At 38.1% G+C, this 23,527-nt stretch overlaps 1 protein-coding gene across 1 annotated transcript in view; it reads right to left on the bottom strand.

Annotated features, from left to right (window-relative positions):
• Positions 1-23,527, bottom strand: part of PTPRD (protein tyrosine phosphatase receptor type D) — a 290,275-nt gene that overhangs the window by 38,905 nt on the left and 227,843 nt on the right. The window contains exons 28-30 of the mRNA XM_063080420.1: positions 14,171-14,346; positions 1,894-2,013; positions 1,219-1,373 (exon numbers count right to left, since the gene is read on the bottom strand). Of these exons, the coding sequence (XP_062936490.1) occupies positions 1,219-1,373; positions 1,894-2,013; positions 14,171-14,346 (451 nt within the window). The remainder of the gene's footprint in view (positions 1-1,218; positions 1,374-1,893; positions 2,014-14,170; positions 14,347-23,527) is intronic.

The following is a 23,527-nucleotide window of genomic DNA, read 5'->3' on the forward strand; positions in this document are numbered from 1 at the left end:
CGATTAGGCAGCCACCAATAAGGTAGGAGCACGTCCTAGGCGAGGAGCAGTCTCTATATAAAGGGCGCGGGTTCCCTCACTCGGGGTCTCCCTTTTTGGCAAGCTTATGCTCTCCCTCTCAAGATGCATTAAAGCTGATCTGCAGAAGGATCCTTTGTGTGCCGCGTCGTTCTTGCTGGCGAGACGGTAGCGCGGGACAAGAAGTGGTTTATGATAGATGATTTCATCTTTATATATTTATACACTTCAGTTTTACTTAACTGTGCAAGAAGCCCATATTTTTTCATATGTGAATTACTCAGGTTATAAAGAACTATTATGAATTTATATGAACTATACATTTCTATAGTAATAAATAGTAATAAATAGAATTCGACTAGATATCTTGCGTAGTCTATTAGTAATGATACTTGCGAAGAACACAGGCAAATGGAAAAAATCAGTTTAATATTAAACAATGTATGAATACATATATTGTAGATTCCAAGTGGTGTTGTGGGGGATGTTACTCAGAATTAAGTAAAAAAAATATAAATTAAACATTTCAGGAGAAATGCAGGCTCATTATCTCCAAGTACACAAAATAAATTCTTCCAAATTATAGGTCTTTGTATATATTTTACTAAATAAATTTTTAAAAATCAAATTAGTGTATTTGTTATATACGACTTGATACTACCAATATGTGAAAGATAACTTTAAGCAATAATAATTCTCCCTGAAAGCTTGTATGATACAACATTATTTTTTTCAGCAATTTTTTCCATATAAATAATGAAAAGGTTGTATTCTCAGTCCACCCACAAGAACCTGTCAAATGATTCATATAAATATGTTTTTAAGAATATTCCCTCTACCTAGGAGGTGAAAGTTGACCCTAATCACAAAGTTAATTCTTTATTATTTTCTGTTTTATATATTTATGACCTGTGCACACTTCATTTTGTGTTTATCTATTTATTTTCACTCCAAAGAAAAAATAGCAATGGAACATAGGGGCCTACTGTTTCTAGGTAGAATATGCATCTATATCAAATCCTTCCTATTAATGTTAATATAGGCCTCATTTGACTTAAAGAGATCTGTTTGTATATGGAGGTATTTACTATGCCAGAGTATCAACAAGTTGCAAAGAGAACAGCCAATGAGGAACAATCTAGCTGTCTCCCCAAAAACCTTCTGACTATAAGTAAAACAAATGCTCTCAGTGGTCCTTACCTGCAGTGCACAACCATCGGACCTGCATCAGGAGGGTTACAGGTTTTGACTCTTCGTAGGAAAGCTAGAAAAGGTGTAGGGTGTTCTGGAACACCATGATCTGGCCAGGCGGTGAACTGGAATTGTCTCACTTCTCTCTTCTCACTCGAACCATTCTGTAAAATAGGACCATTGGCTGAAACTCCATTTTCTCAGCCTCAGAGGATAATGATGAATAACAGAAAAGAGGTAACCCTAAAATGTGTTATCTTAATTTCTTTATCCCACCCTATAATCCTTTGGGAAGACGCACTCTTGGGAGACATAAACCCCAAGCTGTTCCTAAATGACAAATATTTGCTCAGGAAGATAAAATTCTTTGGTGAGAAGCATTGAATTTTTCAGGTTTAACTATCAGGAACGCTCCTGTTATATTTCACACAAAGAACTAGTTCTTCTTCATCTATTCTTCATTCACTGCAACTTTGGTTCAGAGCAAGAGTTTCATATTTACTGATAAATCGCCAGACAAGGAGAAAAATTGCTGAGTGATAATGGAAGAATTATTTCATTCTTCACTGTTGCCAGTGGGATCGAGATTTAAGTAAAGCCTTAAGAGATTTGATTTCTCAAAGGAAGCTTTCTTTAAATAACAGAGAGGGGGAAAGAAGGGCAAAAAATAAATAAGAAGCAAACCTTGTAAAGTGCAAATGTTCGAACACAATATGTGGCCAGCTCCACGGTATCCAGCAGCGTCACTTGGACCAGTCCATGGGTTTCTGTGCCTCTGCTGGGCCAGTACTGGTCACACTTCACCTACAAGAAACAAGTGACACATTCAGGGAAGATGCTCATCAATTTCTCTATTAACTTTACTCTCAGTTGCTGTTGAAGGAAAACAGCTTTTCTGCATTTCATTTTATGTTGATCTTTTTCTGGCATGCATTCTTGTTAGCCCAATATATGTAAATGACTGCTCTGATGCCAATATAAACCACATTTTTCAAACTGGTAGGAATACTAAGCAGTAACAGATTCAGTTTTCCTGGAAAAAAATAAGTTGCAGATTGTTGCTGAGTAAAATAAAAAAAAAAAAAAAAGGTATTTGAAACTTTAGAGTACTTGAAAAGAAAACACAAATTTGTTCTAGGATAGACGTTCATGAGTTGCACCAGGAAGATTACACTTAGTCATTTAAACTACGTGGTGAGATATTTAGTGTTCATCCATCAAGATATAAAAGGCACAAGCTATATCTTCTTGAGCCATCACAATTTCCAAATATGCTTGTTTAAAGAAAAGTAGAAATAATTTGAAAACCTGTTAAAGTATAATGAACAACATAAACATATATATATATATATATATATTAAATACAAGATAAATGGCATTTGCATCCAAAACAAATTAAATTTGTAACATCTAGGAGGAAAAGAGCTGTCTGTTCTTTAAAAATAGTCTCAGAGGGTCATACGCTAGCAGTGCAAAGTTTAAATAATTTAAAATTAATTCATTTGAAATGAATAATCTACAATTTCTATGTGGAGTGGAACAAAAGCACATAGAAAATATTCAACCCAATTAGTTTAACATGCAACAAAAATTAATTCCAAGTCTGCAGCAAGCCTCAAATTTACTGAATGTGTCCACTGGGTGTTAAAAAGCATAATGAAAATGACAAACACAGCATTTTTTCTTTTTTTTAGTAAGGCCATAGATCAGAATATATTTACCCTTTCTATCACAGATTAAAAGAAAAATGGTAGTAATTCTTTACTGAAACCAGATGAAATGTATTACTCTAGGTAAAGAAAGCTCCTAGCACTATTTTATATTAGGAAGCACTGCTTGAAAAAGAAAGTATTGAAAGTCATGATCTTTGGATTTAAATGAAGGCAGTAAGGCATTATTATCATAGACACTAGATTTTTTTTTGGTCTGTTGAATAGAATTATTAGATAATTATTTGCTTTTATGTTTAATATAAATATTAGGGCATTCTGTGAATAATTTTGTAATTTTCTGTTTCATAGTGATAATATCTGCTCCTCAGGACTCAGGATCTTTCCACATAGATACTGGTCCTTCTAAAAAGGGAGAGGTTTTATCCTGTACACAATTTCCCAGATAAGAAAAAGGAGAAAAGCACTTGACTGTAGTTATACACAATTACTGTATAGTTATACAGTAAGCCAGGAATTGAATTCACAAGATTTGATTCCTGTGCTTTTAACTGCAAAACCATACGAACATCACCTCTTTGATGAAAAACAAAAATGGTTCACAGTAAGATGGGAAATTTGTGCCCTAATAGTATAAAAAAAATACACTGCATCTTTCCTAGATGCACAGAATGTTCTTCTATGTTTTACATCTCTACCATACGCTCTAACTCAAACAGAAAACAACTCAAGCAAGGAAAAGAACTCTTTAAGGAGAATAGTGATATAGGATGACCAGGGTTGAGCACCTCTGTATGTTCTCTGTTAAAAACCAGGTCGTATCTGACATATTTAGCAAAGACTACCACCTGAATAAAACCAACAGTACTTAAGTAGCCATGATCTGGATCCAAAAAAAAAAAAAAAAAAAAAAAAAAAAATCACAAAAATTAGGCCAAAGACTTTGTTTTGAACCATGAAATAGATATCAAGTTGATGTCTTGCTGCAGAGGACAAACTTTTGAGGCCTCTTATTGCAATATTTGAGAGGAGGCCAGCAATGTGTTGAGTTAAAGAATCAAGAGAGAAATGCAAACTCATTATTTAATTTCAGCTGGACACAACCCTTCCAAATGGAAACCAGCTGATCAAATCCTACAAGGACCAATATCATCACACTGTGCAGAAAAACAGCACATTAATGCAACAAAATGGTCTACACAGTCAGTTCAATGCACTGTACCAAATTCAATATAAATATATCTCAAAGCTGGGAATTGGTTATACTAAGAGTTTTTAGTGAGGTAAGTTAAGACAAAGGAGATGAAGAAAAGAACTAGATGCCAGCCTTTGTGTACCTTTTGGAAAAATCACTCCATTATTTAATGATTCTCCATCTACAAATCTGCTCCATCCCTAAGATGCAGGAAAAACGAAAATTATACTAAGTGTTCTCACACTTCTAGTAATAAGTTTAAAACTGCAACTATTATTGGCTTAGACTCTGACCCCTACACAAAAACATACCACAAAGCATTCCTATATGGAGTAAATGCTGTGAAAATTTCTAAATAAAAGAAGAAAAATTGCCTTTGTATTCAGTTTAAATAATGCACTTAAATCTTATTCTTTACAAAAAAGAAAAGTTTTAAAATATTTCAAACTCAACTGCAAAAATTGGGATTATTTTTAGCAAATATATTCAAACATTTCTATTTTCTCTCAGGAAATATTTCTCAAAGGGAGTTTATGAAAAATAAATATTCTAACATATGTGGACATGCACAGGTATGGTGTCAGCAGTGGGATTAGAAGCATTCCCTGAGCTTATCTTAACAGCTCCAGCGATACATTCTTTCCTTTGCTAGTATGCAACTCTGAATTCCCCTTCTGTATTTCATTCCATCAGTAGCCTGCACAGGTTTCATCTCATTTCAGAGGACTAAATTTAAGGGCTTAGATTTACTGGCAAATATTATTTTAGTCTTTCATTTTTAGGCATACACTAAACAAATAATTTCTGATTTCCACATTAGAGAGCGAGTAGGAAGTATAGGGAGAGAAAAAAAGACACAAGAGAACAATCAAAATAATCTTTTTTTCTAATTAGCTAATGCAAATGAACTAGCTCTATTTACTCTCTTGAAATGTTTTATGACAACTGTCCTTTCCCCACCTTTTCTTCCTGAAAGAAAAATCACATAAGGTATTTCTAGAGGGAGGTGCTGTTAGGCTTCGCGCACAAATTAAAGTGCATTTGTGGGAGACGAGAAATGAGTGTGGGAGATGAGAAACGAAGGCAGCTCCTTTTGACTATGTAAGAACCAGAATGTAGGAGCTACTGAAGACAAATACCGATTCTTGCCTTTCTCTTTTTGATTTTGCAGTGACTACAAGTGGCCTTCGAGACTGATTCATGGAAGGTCAGGCCGAGTCTCACTGGTTGCCCAGAAAGCTACTTCTTTTTTCCAGGACCATAGCCTAGCTGCCTCGTGTGTAAAATGGGAACACTATCTTTGGCACCACAAAGCTATTGTAAGGATTGGAAATGACGATGCACCTAAAGTTCAAACCGATGGCTGGTGCAAACATGAATTCAACAAGCACTAGCTACTGGTGATTATCAGTTAGATTATGTTCTGGGTTTTTTGTGGTTGTTATAATAAACTCCCTAAACTGTTCTAAATGTGACAAAAGAGAACATGCTGTTAATCTCAACAGATATTAATTTAGGATATTCTAGGTACAAGGCAAGATGTTAGCAGCTGTGGGGACACCCAGGTGAAATGAGACACAGTCCCTGCCCCCAATCCATCAGCCTTATTGACTAAGAATGGAGGTGTGTTTAGACTTTCTGGTGCTTTATCTAGTAGTTGTGAGGTTCCCAGCACTCTCTTAATCTATCTGGGCCCCACTCTGGTCTGTTGTGAGAAGACGATGTGTTAGACAGACTCTGAGGTGGAACAGGAGCACAACAGAACCAGTTACCCAGGCTGTGGTTTAGAAACATTGCCCATTAACTTCACTTGATACCTACTGAAGGAAATAGTTTGGGCTTTTGGCTAAATTTGGGGGAGACATCTCTTTTTATTATCACAAAGTGAGCACCCTTATGTGGAACATTCATTTTTCTATAATTATGGAAAGAATAGGCTGACTATCAATAAATTTATGCTATGGAATTCATTTTAATTTTTTCATGAGAAACTATCAAAAGTAAGTTGATGGAATGATAAAACATTTCAATGTATTGAAAAGACAATCTTGTCTTTGGAAATATCTGGTAGGCATTGATCCAGTAGGTCTGCCAACTATGCTTTGAGGAAATGCTCTTGTTCTAGGCCACTTTTATTCCCATATGACTTATCATGGAAGAGCCTGGCATAAGATAGGCACTCAAGAAATAGTGGCCAACTTTATAATCAATTATACTGCTGTCTAGGTTGGCCTATTTTGAAATTGCCTAAAATTTTCTGAAAACAAAACCTCCTCATTTCAATTTAATAAAAATTTACTGAGCATGGCAGCATGGAAAAGCATCAGAATTCCCAGTGTAACAAGTGAGGACCTCTGAAGGGCTCTAGCATCGCTGACACAAAATGCATTTGCCACATGGTACTTAGGAAAGCCTGCCTACGGCCAGCTTATTTAGCCAAAGGCCTTAGAAGAGGTGATATATGATACATAGGACACCGTAACTGTTATGAAAAGTGACTTGCAAATCCATGTTTAGTAAGTTTGGGCAGAGCAGTTGTTCAAGAGTCAGGACTCCTCTGTAAGCAGTGGACAAGACTGCTGACATTAGGTAACACAAACCAAAGCTATTGATGGGAGTAAGTAAATGTTGATACCCATTTATTAATACCTGTCTAACAAGGGGCACTGCAATGAAAGAAAGTCTTAGATAAATACTGGGGCATATTTTAGTGAACAGAAAAATTACATGCTAAACTGTTTATTTATGCAGGTTATAATATCTCTTCTGACAGTTTATGAGACCAGATTTAATACTCAATTTTCCACAGTAAGGACAGAGATCATCTCAGTGGTTCTATTCTCTTTTAGCAATGTCACTCTCTGCTCTCAACTAATATTTGGCCATATCTATTCTCACATGACAAAACAGATTGGTTTGTGTATTTCCATTTTATCTTCACTGACTATCATTGAATGGAGGATCAAAGGGCAATGGAATGTTTGAAATGAGAGTGATATTAAAGCATTTGACCACCAGTGCAGTTATAGCTTTCCATAAATACAATCATAAAGTTGAATAACATTTTTCTCTAAATAAACCAAATTGTATGTCATAAAACTGCTTACCACTTTATTGAACCATTCTCCACTTTCCAAACATCTATTAATTAAAAAACAAGTTATTCCTCTTGGTTTGATGTGTGTACCAGAAGTTGACATAGGGAGCTGCCCTAAACTTCTCCAGTGACATCTCCCATTAAATGGATACTCATTATGTCTGAGGTTTCTGGCACTTTGTTGAAATAAGAGGATAACTGTGTGAGTTGTCCCTTTGTCATGGCCAGGTAGCACTTGGATAGCTGCTCTTCCCACATGGGTTGGGCCCTTTTATCCACTTCAGACCTAATCACTCCTGAGGAGCAGCTTTATGCCCACAGAGACCTGTAGCCACCTCTGCTTCTGCCTTGGTTTGCCCAGTGGCTGCCTTTGACCCAGCAACACTCCAGTGTCACCACCACCAAGCAGTATTAGTAGGTGACTTAGTGTTTCTATGAAAAGATAATTTCTACCTACCAACCAGTATTGATGCATGTCAATATTTTAACAACCAGTACAACTATTCTGGGTGTATAACAGCTGAACATCAGCCTTGCCTAATATTCTCCGGATAGGACAAAGAAAACCAAACACTGGACCGTAAACACCAGAAGGCATGAGATTAATGAACAAAAAACCTTAGAAAGACCTAATCCAGCCTGGGACACTATAGACATGAATGTAGAGGATGAGAGGGCCTTTGCAGAAAGTCATCGGGAGCACAATTGCATCTCCTCCTACCAATCCAGCTCTTTACTTAGACCATGATGCCTCTAATTGGCTTTAATAGGAATGCTTTGAGCCAGAATCTGCAGGCTGCCATTCTAAGTAGAGAGCGGAGGGTGGGAAAGATGGTAGAAAATCCAGGAAGCTAACAAACAGCAAGAAATTGGTGGGATTCTTTCTCTTTCATCTGACACTGTGTCTGCTGACAAGAGAAAACCAAGAGTGTGGAACTTGCAAGATAAGAACCCAAACACCCTTTAGATTGCCAATATGAGCATCATTCTTTTTGTTGCCAGTGTCCTATTTACATTAAGTATCCACTGCTTTCAAAAACAATCCCATACATCATGCAACTCCAAAGGCAATGTTCGTGCTGCTGTTCCTAAAGTTGCTTAAGGAAAAAGCGGTTTCTTTTGTCCTAGGTATGCAGCGCTTTAGGCTGCAGTTTGAGAAATTAAATGTTCAAGGCCTATGGTGCTTTCAGTTCTATTTGGAAAAGGACACAGACCTGGCATTTGGAAAGCATTTGCTCTCCATTAAACTTACCGAACCTTGACAAACCAGAGGGGCCAAGAATTAGTCTGCCACTGGCCAAGGCTGGGCTTTCCAAAACCGATTACAACAATAAAAACAATAACACTGCTTTTTACAATCTTCAATGGGATACTGTCAATTTTTAACCCCAAAGGACCTCACAATCTGAGAAGAATCTCAAGATTTGTTTTGCAGGATAAAAAGAAAATGTTTGACCAGAATCTCCTCTTTTGTTGCTTCTTGCTCAGAACTGCCCTTTTAGCCACAGAACAAAACGTGAACGTGTCCCCACCTCACCTTGACTCTCTGTTGGAGAAAATTTACTAAGATGACATTCAAGGACTGGAGAGGATGTAGGAGAAGTAAGTGGTCATGAGGTCAGCAGTGTTCCCCTGGCTAAATGTCAAGTCTCTGTATTCTAATCCCCTAAACTGTTAATAGTTAACGCCAGTCTAGTCCCTTTGGCCTTGACAGCATCTAACCTACATTCATTAGCACAAACAACAAAATTTAGTGGAGAAGGGATTTTCCCATTCTCTGGCTCTAGTAATTAATACCATCGACTGGCTGGCATGAGTCTCTGTTTGGGAACAGAAAATGGGATTTAGCTAGTTTGGAAGCCAAGTATAGGACTCTTCACTTCTAGTCCTACATTTTCACTACTAACTGACATGACCCACACTGGGTGACAATTCAAATCATGTCCCATTTGTTGGATTTCAAAATTTCACTCTCCATCCCTGACATGTATAGCAATAGGTAGACCCACAATAATAGCTCTTTAAGTGAATCAACTCCCACTATAAACCTTGCTAAGACAATATAAGCAACATTGAGTCTCAACTCCCAGCAGTGAATGCAGGCAGGCTGGTGAATATAAGTGGAAGCCAGACATCCCCTAACCTCACTTAAGCCGTTTCAGCATCTAACGTTAATCAAGGCAGGTCAAGAATTCGCCAAGCATGAGGCCTACACATTCCATCCATCTTGTGTTCTCAAGATGAGAGACAAAGTAGAAGAGATACAGCCAAAAGGAGAGAGATGAAGAAAAAAAAAAAAACAAAAAACTGGACCATCACCGACTAAATAATAGAGCTTTCTGGGCCAGGAATCACCTTGGCAAGTCCTTTCTTGGAGACTCTAATTCTTCAAGCAAGGCTGCCAACCATGTACCCCAGTCGCCCACAAATAACATCTTTGGAGTGGAAATCCCAGCTGTATACATTTTACTCTCCTACCAGTGCTTCATTTTTTCCAAACTTTTTTTTTTTTTCTCCTTGTGGTTGCCCAGACCAATTCATGTGCTTATTGGCATGTTATGAAACATGGAAACAATTAGAGACCACATTCTAGGGCAGGGAATGACTCACTACAGTATCAATGAACTACGCAGAACTTGAGAGGAGTTGGCAATAAAGATGGAAACTGTGGAATAAAACCCACTAACAGTATCTCATATCACACAGTCCATTCTATGACAACTTTAAATTGATCTGTGTGTTTCAGGCAGCAATTATATTTTACCTTCAAAATCCCCAGCTTTTAGTCTTATTTTTTATTTTATTTATTTATTTTTATATATATCCTAATGAAACTCATATGAAATATCCAACTTATACTTTTTTCTTTAGCGTTGATAACTGAATGTATATACCATGCAAATAATTTTTTCAGTCAAGTTTGGAATTCTTTCAAGGCCACATTTGAAGGGAACCGATAGTATTTGAAAATCAAATAACTTAAGTTTTCAAATGATCAATTTAAGTCTGAAGTCACACTTCACACTTGTAAAGGCTTTTTTAGCCAGGCAAATGCTAAGAATGGCCAGTTCTCTACAAAGAGGCCAGTGAAACTTCTACCACATGTTAATGAACCCAGGAGCCTTTTGCCTCAGAGAGCTGTTCTAACTCAGCAAACGTCACCAGCCCTGCTAAGAAGCCTCAGGCCTGAGTGACAAGGCTGGAGTGAACCAGGCCTAGGCAAACAGAAAGCTTGAAAACAGAGACTGGCTCTAAGGAGAGAGGTCCCCAACATCATCAAATAAATAAGAAAGGGGAGGGGGAATGAAAAATTGGACAAAAAGGAACTGTGGTGTCAAGAACATATTATCTTCAGTGACAATTATTGCTACATGTGACCCAAATGTATATTATTCACAATATGGTATTCTATTTCTTCAAAATATGGTTGCAGTGAAAGTAGCAGCCAGATGTTCTATTTGGTCTATTTGCAGACAGATTAACAAGCTCCCTGGGCCTGTCTGGGGGGAGAGAAAGTGCAAAAGAATCCCATGGTCTGAGCTCCACTCTCCTTTTGACCAAAATGCATGGGTGTGCTATGCTGGGAACAGTGGGCAGAATTAACTGTGCGCGTGATTCTGTGAGGCTGGTCAGGATTCACTGTTCACCACCAAGAAACAAACTCGTTTCATTTGGGAACAAAAATTAAATTATTTGGAGGCCAGCTCAGAGGAAACTGAAGTTGTAATGGTAAAGCCTCCAACCTCTTTTCCAAACAGTAATAGCTGAGATTCACTGAGTCACAATGCCATACTCCTTATGTCAGCCAATACCCACAATGACTATGCCATGTAATCCAAAAAGTAGAAATGAGACTTAGAGGTGTCAAGTACACTTGCTCACTGTCATATAGATGTTAAGGACTAGAGCTGGAATCCGAACCCAGATGTTTGACTGTAAAGCGTCCCTCCCTGGAACTATGTCATGTAGCTGCTGCTCTCTCTGATGGTGGTGTCCCCAGTCAGCCTTGGGGAATATCATGCTCTCTCCTTTCCTCTCCTCTCTCTGCTACCCCAAATCTACAGTCAACAGGCATTCCCACATACTTCTAATTCATAGAAGTGTTTACACACACACACGTACACACACACACACACACATTTTTCATATACCATGGGGATGAGTGTTATATCAAGAACCTGAGCCTTAACCTAAGTAATAAAATTTCAGGCTCCAACCCTTGTTTAAACTACCTGGACCACCTCCCTTTATGAAGGAGATTACAGGCACTTCCTAAGTAGAGCCAGGCTAGTTCAAATGTCTGCTTTGAAGTTGGCTGCTGGGAATTGAGAATTCACTGAGTCCCCAGGTCAGCCCACAGAACCCACAGTGTTCCTCAAGTATGGAGCTGTATATTTCAGTAACAACTAACCACTATGTATAACATTGTTTTTATAGTGAAATTCAAGTTCTTGTCTGAGACTCCAGGAATGCCTCCCCCCTTTTTCCTGCTACCTTAGGTGAAAGAGCAACTGGACAGGGAAGGGGTGAGGTGGGAATGATGTGAGGGAGGAAGATGAAAGAGCAGATGAGATCATTGAGGGCACTGGTGCTGCGTTAAATCTCTCCATGACATTTGGTCATTCATTCCCAAGTGTTCTAGACTGGGGAACAAAAGGCTTTGGGGTCTTGGAGGTCAAGGCACATTTGTATTGTCAGATTGATGATGACAGAGACTCCCCAACTGCCTACTGGCTTATGCAGGTCATTGCTACTGTGGGTACAGGTTGAACCACCGCAGCATGAAAATCACAAGACAGCATTTTAATTGGCCTCCTTAGGCCATTTAACAAAGGAGAAAGCTAACTTGCAAGAGCAAAGAGTAATTAATGAAGGGAACAAACAGAGGTTCATTTAGTAACTTCCAAATAAGTTCCTCTGTCTGAGGAGGGGTGGAAAAGGTAGCCTGCAACAGAAAGATAAAATGTAGGTATTTAAGTCACAATGCCTTCTGCCAAGCACTGCTCATTACCATCAGATGTTGCAGTGGCAGAGGGGCCAGTTAGAACTAACTTTATTATTAGAAGCAATTAGGGAGAAAGGGGGCAGAATTTCATTTGGTTATTTCAAAACAAGTTTCTGTGCACAGTTTAATGAAGGCCTGCAGTGTCAAGATAAAATGTGTGTTTTACTGAAAACAGCTTTTGCAAATGACTGCTTGTTACCAGCCGGTATCTCCAGGCTGAGCAGACCACGTAGCTTGGATTTACATGTGTGCCGTTAATATAATAGTTCAGCTGTCTCAGCTTCACAAACGTGCTAACAGGCAGTATGGCCTGATGGTGAAGCATGTGTGTTGTGGGGACAAAATGTCTGCCTTTAATTCATATTCCTGGCTTTAGTAGCTGAACGACCTTGGGTGACTGCAATTTTCTAGGCCTTGGTTTACTCATATGTAAACTGGAGATCATAGTAGTGTTTATATCACAGGGTAGTTGTGAAATATCAATGCACCTAATATGTTAGACATTGTTATTAACTTTTATATTTAAGGATCATTTGGGAGGGGGGCTTGTTTTTAAAGAAAGTGCTTTCTGTGTAGGGGTTGTCCTGAGTACATGGATCCATTTACATCTTTCGAATGGGGTTTGCATAGATATTTGTCCTCAGAGTCAGAGCTGTTTTAATCAAAATTCATTTCAGGCAATATTTCAACATTTTTATAGAGTTCAGGTGCTTTGAAAAGATCTGACTGCTTTTTAGATTTGCTAAACCTTTGATTTCCCACCCTTAAGGTAACAGTTCTGGCTTTTTAATATGTTCCTATGTCTCAGCTTTTCCCTTATAAAACTCCTGGGCAGCCTTTAATTCTTCCCTCATACACACACCTGGGCTAAGAGAAACTGCCAGGTTTTGAGCTTAGAAGAACATTTAAAGAAACTCAACTGTCACACGATAAATGGAAAACTGAGATTTGGCTTCCCTTTAAATACCCTTTAAATACCCTTGTTGAGTGACTACAGTGAAAGAGACATCTCACCTGTGGTTTCAAACCCTGCCCTAAGGGCTGGCTGTTCAGCTCAGGTTGTTAGAGCACAGCCTTGTAACTCCAAGGTCATGGGTCTGGATCCCCCTACCAACCAGCCGCCAAAAAGAAAAAAGATGCAAACCCTGCCTTGAACGTCCCCACCCCTTCAGTGAGAGTATGTGCTATCTTCAGTGATTTTTGTTTGTTTGTTTGTTTCAGAGACCTCTTCATTAAGTTCTCAAGGTTAAAGATTGATTTTCATTAGAGGGCTACAGTATTAGCACATGCACTGGGAATATGGCACAATACTTACCCATTATGCTTTAGTTTTCCAAATCAACAGCACTTAACTAATGTGCCGTGCAACATAATATTGGACCCAGATGATGAATAAAATTCCTTTCTTGGACCTTAACAAGCATTGACTTCGTTATTAAAATTATTCATTTTGGAGAAGTCTAAACTAGCAAAATACCCTCTACACGTTATTTTCTCAGCCGTGTTTTAAGCCACATCATTTTTCTGTCTGCCCTGACTTAACTTATGCTAATTTGAATAATTTAAGAGCCTCTTTCACGGAATTTTAGCTCTTATAATACCGGTTGTGAGAATGAAAAAGTTGAAAATACTGAGAAGTACGTATTGTTAGGATTTTTCCCAAAGCCTGTGGGTTCTTGTTTAACGTTGAGTTTTAGAAAAACATTCAAGCTAATATTTATTTTCTCTAACCATGTTGTCTAATTCCTTGAATATTACTTTTTTCATTTTAGCAATCATACACATCATAACATGGGATAATTTCTTTTCTGAAGAGACCCAGAAGAGTTTCAAAGAATGGTTTAATCAGAGTTGTGGATGCCCATTTGTAATCAGGGTCTGTTAGAAAGTTAAATCTTAGGGAAAGGTTAGATTCTGAACAGAGTAACATATGCAACATAGGGACTCTCTGAAGGAAGATATTTAGGAGGGAAGAGGTGGACATTTCTTCTTACCCTGGATCTTTCTTCTAGCTTTGTCATCATGACAACTGTGGCACTCCGTTGCTCCCATATCATTCTCCAAAAGTCCCCAAATGTTTCGGGGAGAGATCCCTGTGTTGCAATGTAGGCGTTTTGTTTCCTATAGCCATCTATGTAGTTGGCATTCACATAATCACTTCCTGGGATGCCTGTAAGACAAGGAGTGTTACTCAACTGGGTGAACTTATCACAAGAGGAAACAGCCTGGGACACAACTTAATGGCGATGCTATGTTATTATGCACACTGTGCTAGAGGAGTTTGGATTTTAAGCAAGATTCAAAACAGGTCCTATTAGAATCATCATGTTAAAAAATGCAACATTCAAAGTGTCAGTTCTTTATATAATATGACCAAAAAAGAAAAATACAACATATAGTCATTAGGATGTCTTTTCTCTCCTAGTTTGTCTGTTTTCTCTGTTGAACCAACAAAAAATAGTTTGCAAAAAGTGAGAAGCAATCTGGTCACGTTCCTCACTTACGTTCTTCCCCATTCCTAGATAAAAAATAAAAGTGTGCCTGAGTCTGAAAATGCAATATAGGATGGAACATGTCACACTAGTGAAAAATTCTTTGCAGGTTTAGCTGACAGGAAACTCACATATAAACTCGTTTATTCTTTATAATAACTTGATGATGGGAGTCCTATCATGATCATCCTTTCATAAAGGAGGAACCTGAGGTGCACAGAGGTTAAAAAAATTTGACCAAGTTGCTGAAGTTGAGTTTAATCACAGGCGGTCTGTCTGCCATGTCTGTGTCTTAACCTCCATAGAGACTGCCCCTCATTTAAACCTCACAGGGGTTGGTTGCCGTAAGTAGCACATGACCCTCCCTCCTTGGATTGGGACAACTGCCTCCTAACTCACTGTCCCATGTCTACTTTAGTCTTCTCCAGTCTGCTCTCCATCTAGCATGAGAACAATTTTTAAAAGTACATTTCAGACACTATAACTCTTCTTCAAATACAACAATGGCTTTCCCTTCTACTTCAAATAAAATCCAAACTCTCAACATTGCTTCCAGAGCTCTGCACTTCCCACACCCCACCCACTCTGCTCCCCTCTGCTCCTTCTAAGCTCTAGCCCCTTGCCTGCTTCAGTTGTTAGAAAACACGTTTCCCACCTCAGCGCCATCATGTCCTAGCTCACATTCTGTCTCTTTCCCATCACAAATCGCTCAGCTTCTATCTCAGCAGGCTGGTTTTTGAGTATCCTGGGGCCTCGGAACTCCCTTGAAAACTCTTTGCGCTACTTATTCCAGGCTGTGATTACAAATTTGTTTGTTAACTTGTTTACTGCCTGTTTTGACCACTAGACTCTGTCTCTTTTTACTTACTACCCTTAGTGACAAAGTTGCCCCAGTTCCAACATTTAGTCAGTAGCGGAGCTGTAATTTAATGTAAATATTCTGAAATAAAGTCTATCTTCCTTCAGCACCATGCCTTTAAGAAGGATACAGGCAAATTTGAGCTTCTTCCAAGGAGAGTGTTCAGAGTGATTAAAAAAATCAAAGCTATTCCATATGAGAAAGGAATACATATTATAGCCTAGCAGAGGAAAAAGGTAGGAGTTGGGGATGAGAGTGGCCTCTAAGTATCTGAAGAGAGATTTAGATTTACTACGTTAAGACCCAACTTTTCAATTCTGAAGGATGTAACTACAGACAGATGAGTTTCATCTCCAATATGAAAAAGCATTTTCAAATAGAATCAAAAAGGGAATAGGTTTCCTTGAGAGGTAGTGAGTTGCCTACTCCTGGAGGGGAACAAGCACTTTACAGGGATATCAGTGTGATATAAGAGGTCGTACTAGAACCTGTGTGTGGACCCTCCTAGCCCTCGGATAATATGAGTTCTGGAATTATGGGAAAAAATGTTTTTTTTTAATAATGGAACATATGTTCCCAAGCTAAAATTGTTATATTTCACTGATTGCCACTTGCAATTACTTTGACTGCTTTTCTGATTCCAGTTGTAAAACTGATCCTCTCAAGAAAAGTAATGAAAGTCAGATGGAAACTACTGCGCTCTGAGATGAACACACGGATATGGAATACCACCAGCGTTAGCTGAAAAGCCTTTGAGCAAAAACTGAAATGCACGGTGGGTTGGAACATTATTCATCTATTACAGCTACTCAAGAAGCAGTTGGGGTTCTGGCAGCGCTTTGTTGATAAAGATCCTATTCCTGCCCACACCAAATTACTGTAGATTCAAAGGACAGTTTAAATAAAATCCTCAGGTTACAGCCACTGGGAAGCATGCACATCTTATACGACCATAGGATTTGATTCTGAGCCAAGAATAAACCCATTTTATAATACAGAAAAAGTCCACTTTTGTAATTTTAATTTATCAGTTAACATTAAAGAATTGATAAAAAAGGATTCTGGCTAAGGTCCTTACTTAGCTGCCAATATACAAAAAACTTTTTTTTTTTCCAAGAATATTCAGAATGGAGAAATCTAGGTTAAATGACTCAGAAAATGCATCACTGGGCACTGTGCCATTTTTCCCCTTATCAAGAATAACACGTGTGTCTGAACAATGCATTTGAAGACATACAGGAGATTCACGTGAGAATCACCCCCGAAGGAAAGGAATCAGATCCATCCAACTCTCTTTGCTTAAATTTAAATCAATTATTATGTAATGAACTGGTGTTCTGGACATACTGCATAGGTTTGAATAATAATTTTTTTTTTTTTTTTGAATGGTGATGGGTTGTTACTGAATAATTCTTGTACCTCGCAGGGACAAGAATACAAAAATTCTGCCTGAACACTATGAGGCACCTGAAATCAATACAAATGTTTTAAGGATGTGGGACTTCATATTCTGAAAAGACAAAATTAAAAACAAAATATTAATGCCTAGTAAAGCGTTTATGAGGCTAATGTTTTACATCCTGAAAATAATGCTGAGGCTCTTCTATTTTGACACTTGTCTGTAAATAGGCAGTACCTGGAATGAAAGCCTGCTTCTAGCAATCCCTTTACCCACTCTGGCAAAAAGACATTTTAGGTAAGTTCTCTCACATCTTCTTCACAAGTGAAGAAATGAGAGATGACTATATTCTCCAGAAGCTCTAAGATCTAAGGAGTCCTATATTCATACAGCCTAACAGAGAGGCTATGCAGCAAGGTGAATGAGAAAAGATTATAGAAAAGGTGGTGCTTGTCCTAAAATACAAACCCCACTCTGAAAGCTAAAGTGAAGCAACAGTCTGTTTCAAGTAGATGAGACCCCAGTTTTCAATGTGACATATTTAGAAAGATTTTTCCACCAACCCTGTGAAAATACAAAACACGCACGTTCTCCAAATGTTTTGGTGCCACAAAATGCTTCTTCAGTAGCTCTTGGTTAGGATGTTTCTGCTGAGAGGCTGGATTTATAAAATTCTTTCACTTTTTGGGGGTACCTTCTCCAAGTAATGCATATTTGTTTATTTAACTTTCAATTCCCTGCCCTACCCAGAAAATGATTTGCATCTGCTAATGCAACACTAATCAGAGTACACTACTAATCCAAGAGAAGTGTGTGAGAATTAATTGAATTCCTCTGGGGCTATGATGGATGGAAATCTAACTTAGAATGCAGTAATGAAAGAACACAGAATTACTATAAATTAGCTGATCGCTTCTATTTTTTGGAGTCAAGGAGATCTTCTAATACCATAAGGGTGCTTGGGTTTTTTTTCTTTGTTGGTTTGTTTTTGGTAGAACGAGGAATTATTAAAAACAAGAGCATGACAAAGATGTCGGCCTTCTGCTCACCATAGGCAAAATCTTAGGACAGATTGGACCTGCTATAGGAACTGTCTTCTGAGGTCAGTGGGTCTTAAAGCCATTGCTCAAGAAAAGTAGCTTGGCTTTAAGACCTGCTCTTTCCTAGGAGGCCAAGGCTTTACTGCATTTAAAAATGTGGGTAGGTTTTCATAATTTCTCATGTATTGTTTCATGTGTACTCTCTGATTAATAATCATGTAAACAGTCCAACACCATAAATAACTGTTTATCTTTCTAATGTTATACATGAGAAACCTGAGGCTAGATCTTCTGATTTCATATTATACCAATACACCTCACTTCTGCATTATAGTGAATTTCATCCGTTAATGGACTGTTTTTTCTTATGGCACTTAAAAATAATACAGGCTTTATAGTGAGTTTTTGTGTTTCGTGCTAACTAAACCTGGAGCTGTAAACTCAAGCCTTTAAAACTAAAACCTGTGATGAGGTGAACGACTTGGTAGAGCTATGCTTCTGTGTGCCTCATGCACAACAAGCCACAGCAAACAGTAATTTGAACAGAATGAGGCAAGTCTTAGGCTCTCATTTTATTTGCTGATAATTGCTAGTTACAGTGTTCAGTGGAAAAATAAGCCTGAGCAGGGGCTTTGGACTCAACCATTCTCTTAATTGTCTGCAACACTTTGGAAACTATTGTGAGCTCAAGATGCAAGGACAAAGCCCTCTTTCCTTCATCTAAGCATAGGATTGGGAGGACAGGGCTTCATGACACTGTTTCTGCATGTGTTTGAATAGTAACAGAAGGAGAAGAATCCTTCCATGGAAAGACGAAGCTACTCTGCTAGAAAGAATATTCATGATGAATAATTAATTGCTGAGGAATGCTTTAAAACCATGAAAGCATGTTGTAATGTCAAAAAATATACTATCTGAGTTTTGTCATGGCAGGGTTAAAATAAGGTTTTTTTCCTGTTGATGTGAGGAGGACTAATTAGGCCATATGGCTTTCTTAGAAATAACAATAAAACACCTGACTTGTGGATTAGATTTTTTGGGTCAGACGATAATTTGATTTGAAAAGATTTTCTCTTGTTGAAGGGGTGTTTACAATTATAAAAGGTTTATAAATAAAGCCTTATGCCCTTGTACTTAACATAAAGCTTAACTTATGTTAAGTAGGACCCAAATAGTATATCAATTATTTTTTCAATGTGAAATTAAGTAATCATAAAGGGAATTTTCCACTTTTGCCTCACATCACACTGTATGGAAAGTCATGTGGGCATTCTAAAGTCTTGGGACAATACTAAGCACTTCCTAAGAATTTAGAGAAACTGGCCAGAAGACCTGGACTCTTGTCTAGGGCTGCTGGTAGTTTGCTCTTTCACATTTGGCCGGTTATTCAACTTGTCCAGACCTATGATTGCTTATCTGCTAAACAAGGCCTGTTGGACAAACTGATTCCCTTAAGTCCTTTTGAGTTCTAAAATAAGATGTGTCTGAGTGGTATTCTTAACCTTCTTGGATTTGGAAATCTCTGAAGTTATTTTAAGACAATTAGAGGCTTTGTGTCTCTCATTAGATAGGAACATGCTCTGATGCTCTTTCAAGCTGATTCCTATCACTTCTACCTCTGATGTGCTGAGATGAGATTTTTTAGTGAGACTGATATACTTCAGATCTTGATTGGAGCCCGGTGGGGTAAAAAAATAAACAAAATAAAAAACAAGGGGAAGTGGTGGTCCGCAGCTAGCAGGCAGTCTATTCATGGAAAGAAGCTTTCTGTGGAGTTAAGGAGGTGATAGTGAGGGAGAGGCAGAGGGACAGAATCCCATCCATGGCCCCAATGGACACACAGCTGCTGCACTACAGAGTAAAGAAGGACATTCAGCTGGGTGCTCACTCTGCTCCAACTCACAGGGCGGCTTCAACACCCAGGTGCTTTGATTGCCTTGACATTCTACAAATCTTTAATGAAATGAGGTTTGTGTCAAAAAGAAATTGTTTGGTTAACCTATTTAGTCCCTGTTGTAAGAGAGAAATACTCAAGACCCAATAGACCACAAAAGCTTCCTTTTATTTAGTAAATAATGTCCCTTCCTCCACTCCAACACACACACACACACACACACACACACACACACACACACACACACAACGAATGCCATTTTTATAACCCACAATGCAGGAAAATGTTTACATTGTCGACACTAGTAAAATCTGAAAAGAGAAAATAGAAAAACAAAGTTCAATAATAATTTCCGAGTAAGTTTACTTAATCCCAAAGGACACTTCTTTCCCCTTCACTTGTATCGTGGTAGCCACCCATGGCTGTGCCAAGAACTGGCAAAAAGAAAGATTTTCCTTGCCACAAACCAGAGAAAACTTGTTACTTGTAGAGACATAGTACACTATTTGCCATGGTACAATCTCATGTAGCTGCAGTTTGGAAAATTATCCTTCATGTTTCCACAGAGTAGAGGGCAATTTTTAAAAAGCGTACCTAGTTCTGAGGGCTTGGTAGCTCATCACCACAGTGAGCTAAGAGAGGAATGGATAACATTCTAACATGTGAAACCCAATCTGTACCCTCTCATCATTTTATATCCTGCTCTCCTTGATTTTCCATACCTCCAGTCAGCTGAGGCTGGGCTTTGAGAAATGGGCACAGGAATACAACAAAAGATTAGCTACACATGTTGGGGAATTATCAATTCCTGTGATAGAGGGGGCTCATTTCTAGGTAGGGAGCACTTTCTTTAGTAATGAGGAAGTTGGAATCAAGCACAGAATATGACTACAGGAGTTCTGTCTGTGGGAAACTCTCAGATCCGCTATCTACTCATCACTAATATATGAACACCACCATTGTAAAGACCTTATGGAACAACCTTGTGAGAATCAAATGAGTCAATGTATTTGAAATTTCTAAAATGCCACATAGATATTAGTTACTATTATAATCAATGTAATAAACAGAAGTGAAATATGTCCACTCATTCCTAAATACTGTACTAATAATAAGTAATTCCAAATCTGGAAGGGCCCCTTCTAGCATCTATATTTAAAAAAAAAATTATCAGAGAAGACAAAAATAATTATTTTACAGCTTCTCAGCAATCTACAACCTGTGCCCATATTTTAACAACAGAGGCATACTTCAGATGACATAGGTTTCTATATAGCCTCAGAGTAATGAAGCATAGATTCATTAGAGTAATCTGCACAGATGTACAATAAAAATGAAAAAAAAATCCCAATAACTGAACTAACAACAATAGAGATAAAAATAAACTCACTCCCAGAGCTTTCTGACTTTCTTTTCGATTGGCTTTCTGAGAACAGGAGTAAAGAAAAAACAATACAAACACCCATCCCTTAAAAATGCTTTTTCTCTTTTGCAGGTAAGAAACATTAGCAGGCATAGGCTAAGGTAGGAGCTGGGAATCGCGAATCCCTACACCGCTTTCCCCACTACATGCAAGAGAAAGATGCCATTTAAACAGCCCCAATTAGATGTATATTTTGCAAATATTTTCTCCCATTCTGTTGGTGGTCTTTTAACTCTGTTAATTGTTTCTTTTGCTGTGCAGAAGCTTTTTAGTTTGATATAATCCCATTTGTTTATTTTTCCTTTGGTTGCCCATGCTTTTGGGATCGTATTCATGAAGTCTGTGCCCAGTCCTACTTCCTGAAGTGTTTCTCCTATGTTTTCATTAAGAAGTGTTATTGTTAGCCAAGAGTTGGAACCAGCCCAAATGCCCATCATCGGATGAGTGGATACGGAAAATGTGGTACATCTACACAATGGAATACTACTCAGCTACAAAAACGAATGAAATACTGCCATTTGCAACAACATGGATGGACCTTGAGAGAATTATATTAAGTGAAACAAGTCAGGCACAGAAAGAGAAATACCACATGTTCTCACTTATTGGTGGGAGCTAAAAATTAATATATAAATTCACACACACACACACACACACACACACAAACGGGGGGGGGGAAGAAGATATAACAACCACAATTATTTGAAGTTGATACGACAAGCAAACAGAAAGGACATTGTTGGGGGGGAGGGGGGGAGGGAGGGAGGTTTTGGTGATGGGGAGCAATAATCAGCCACAATGTATATTGACAAAATAAAATTAAAAAAAAAAAAAAAAAAAAAGAAGTGTTATTGTTTCAGGGTGTATATTTAATTCTTTAATCCATTTTGAGTTGATTTTAGTATATAGTGAGAGGTACGGGTCTAGTTTCATTCTCCTGCATATGCATATCCAGCACCATTTGCTGAAGAGGCAGTCTCTTCCCCAGTGTATAGGCTTGGTGCCTTTGTCGAAGACCAGATGGCTGTAGGTGTGTGCGTTGATTTTTGGATTCTCTATTCTATTCCATTGATCATTGTGTCTGTTTTTATGCCAGTAACATGCTGTTTTGGTTATTATAGCTTTGTAGTATAGGATTAATATCCAGAATATACAAGGAACTGAAACAACTTTATAACAAAAAAACAAGTAACCCAATTAAAAAATGGGCAAAGGAGCTAAATAGGCATTTCTCAAAGGAAGATATACGAATGGCCAACAGACACATGAAAAAATGCTCAACATCACTCAGCATTTGGGAAATGCAAATCAAAATCACACTGAGATACCATCTCACCCCAGTTAGGATGACTAATATCTATAAGACTGTGAATGATAAATGCTGGTGAGGTTGCAGAGAAAAAGGAACTCTCTCCTACACTGTTGGCGGGACTGCAAGATAGTGCAGCCTCTATGGAAAATGGTATGGAAGTTCCTCAAACAACTGCAGATAGATGTACCATACGACCCAGCTATCCCACTGCTGGGAATATACCCAGAGGAATGGATATCATCAAGTCGAAGGTACACCTGTTCCCCAATGTTCATCGCAGCACTATTTACAATAGCTAAGCATTGTAAACAGCCCAAATGTCCATCATCAGATGAGTGGATATGTAAACGGTGGTATATGTACACAATGGAATACTACTCTGCTATATAAAACAGTGAAATACTGCCATTTGCAACAACATGGATGGACCTAGAAAGAATTATATTAAGTGAAACAAGTCAGGCACAGAAAGGGAAATATCACATGTTCTCACTTATTTGTGGGAACTAAAAATAAATAAATACATACACAAGTAAACTGGGGGGGGGGGAAGAAGACACAACAATTACAATTCCTTGAAGTTGATATGACAAGCGAACAACTTGTTGGGAGGGAGGAGGAGAGGGAGGTTTTGGTAATGGGCCACGATAATCAACCACATCGTATATTGACAAAATAAAATAAAATTTAAAAAATAAATGAAGCAAATAAATAAAAAATAAATAAAACAAAAACAAAAAAAAACCCCAGCTCAAATTAGATAGTTTTCATGAAGACTTAAGCACCCTGGGAAATTGCTCCAACTTTCCAATGCTAAGTCCCATCTACCTTGCTACTTAAGACAAATTAAGCTATAAAAATTTATCTGTTCATTGTGCCTCAATAACACACACTTTATGTATTTAAGAAAAAGCACCCTGAAATAAAAGGAT

Source organism: Cynocephalus volans, chromosome 16 (genome assembly GCF_027409185.1).
Source record: "Cynocephalus volans isolate mCynVol1 chromosome 16, mCynVol1.pri, whole genome shotgun sequence".
Classification (NCBI taxonomy): Eukaryota; Metazoa; Chordata; class Mammalia; order Dermoptera; family Cynocephalidae; genus Cynocephalus; species Cynocephalus volans.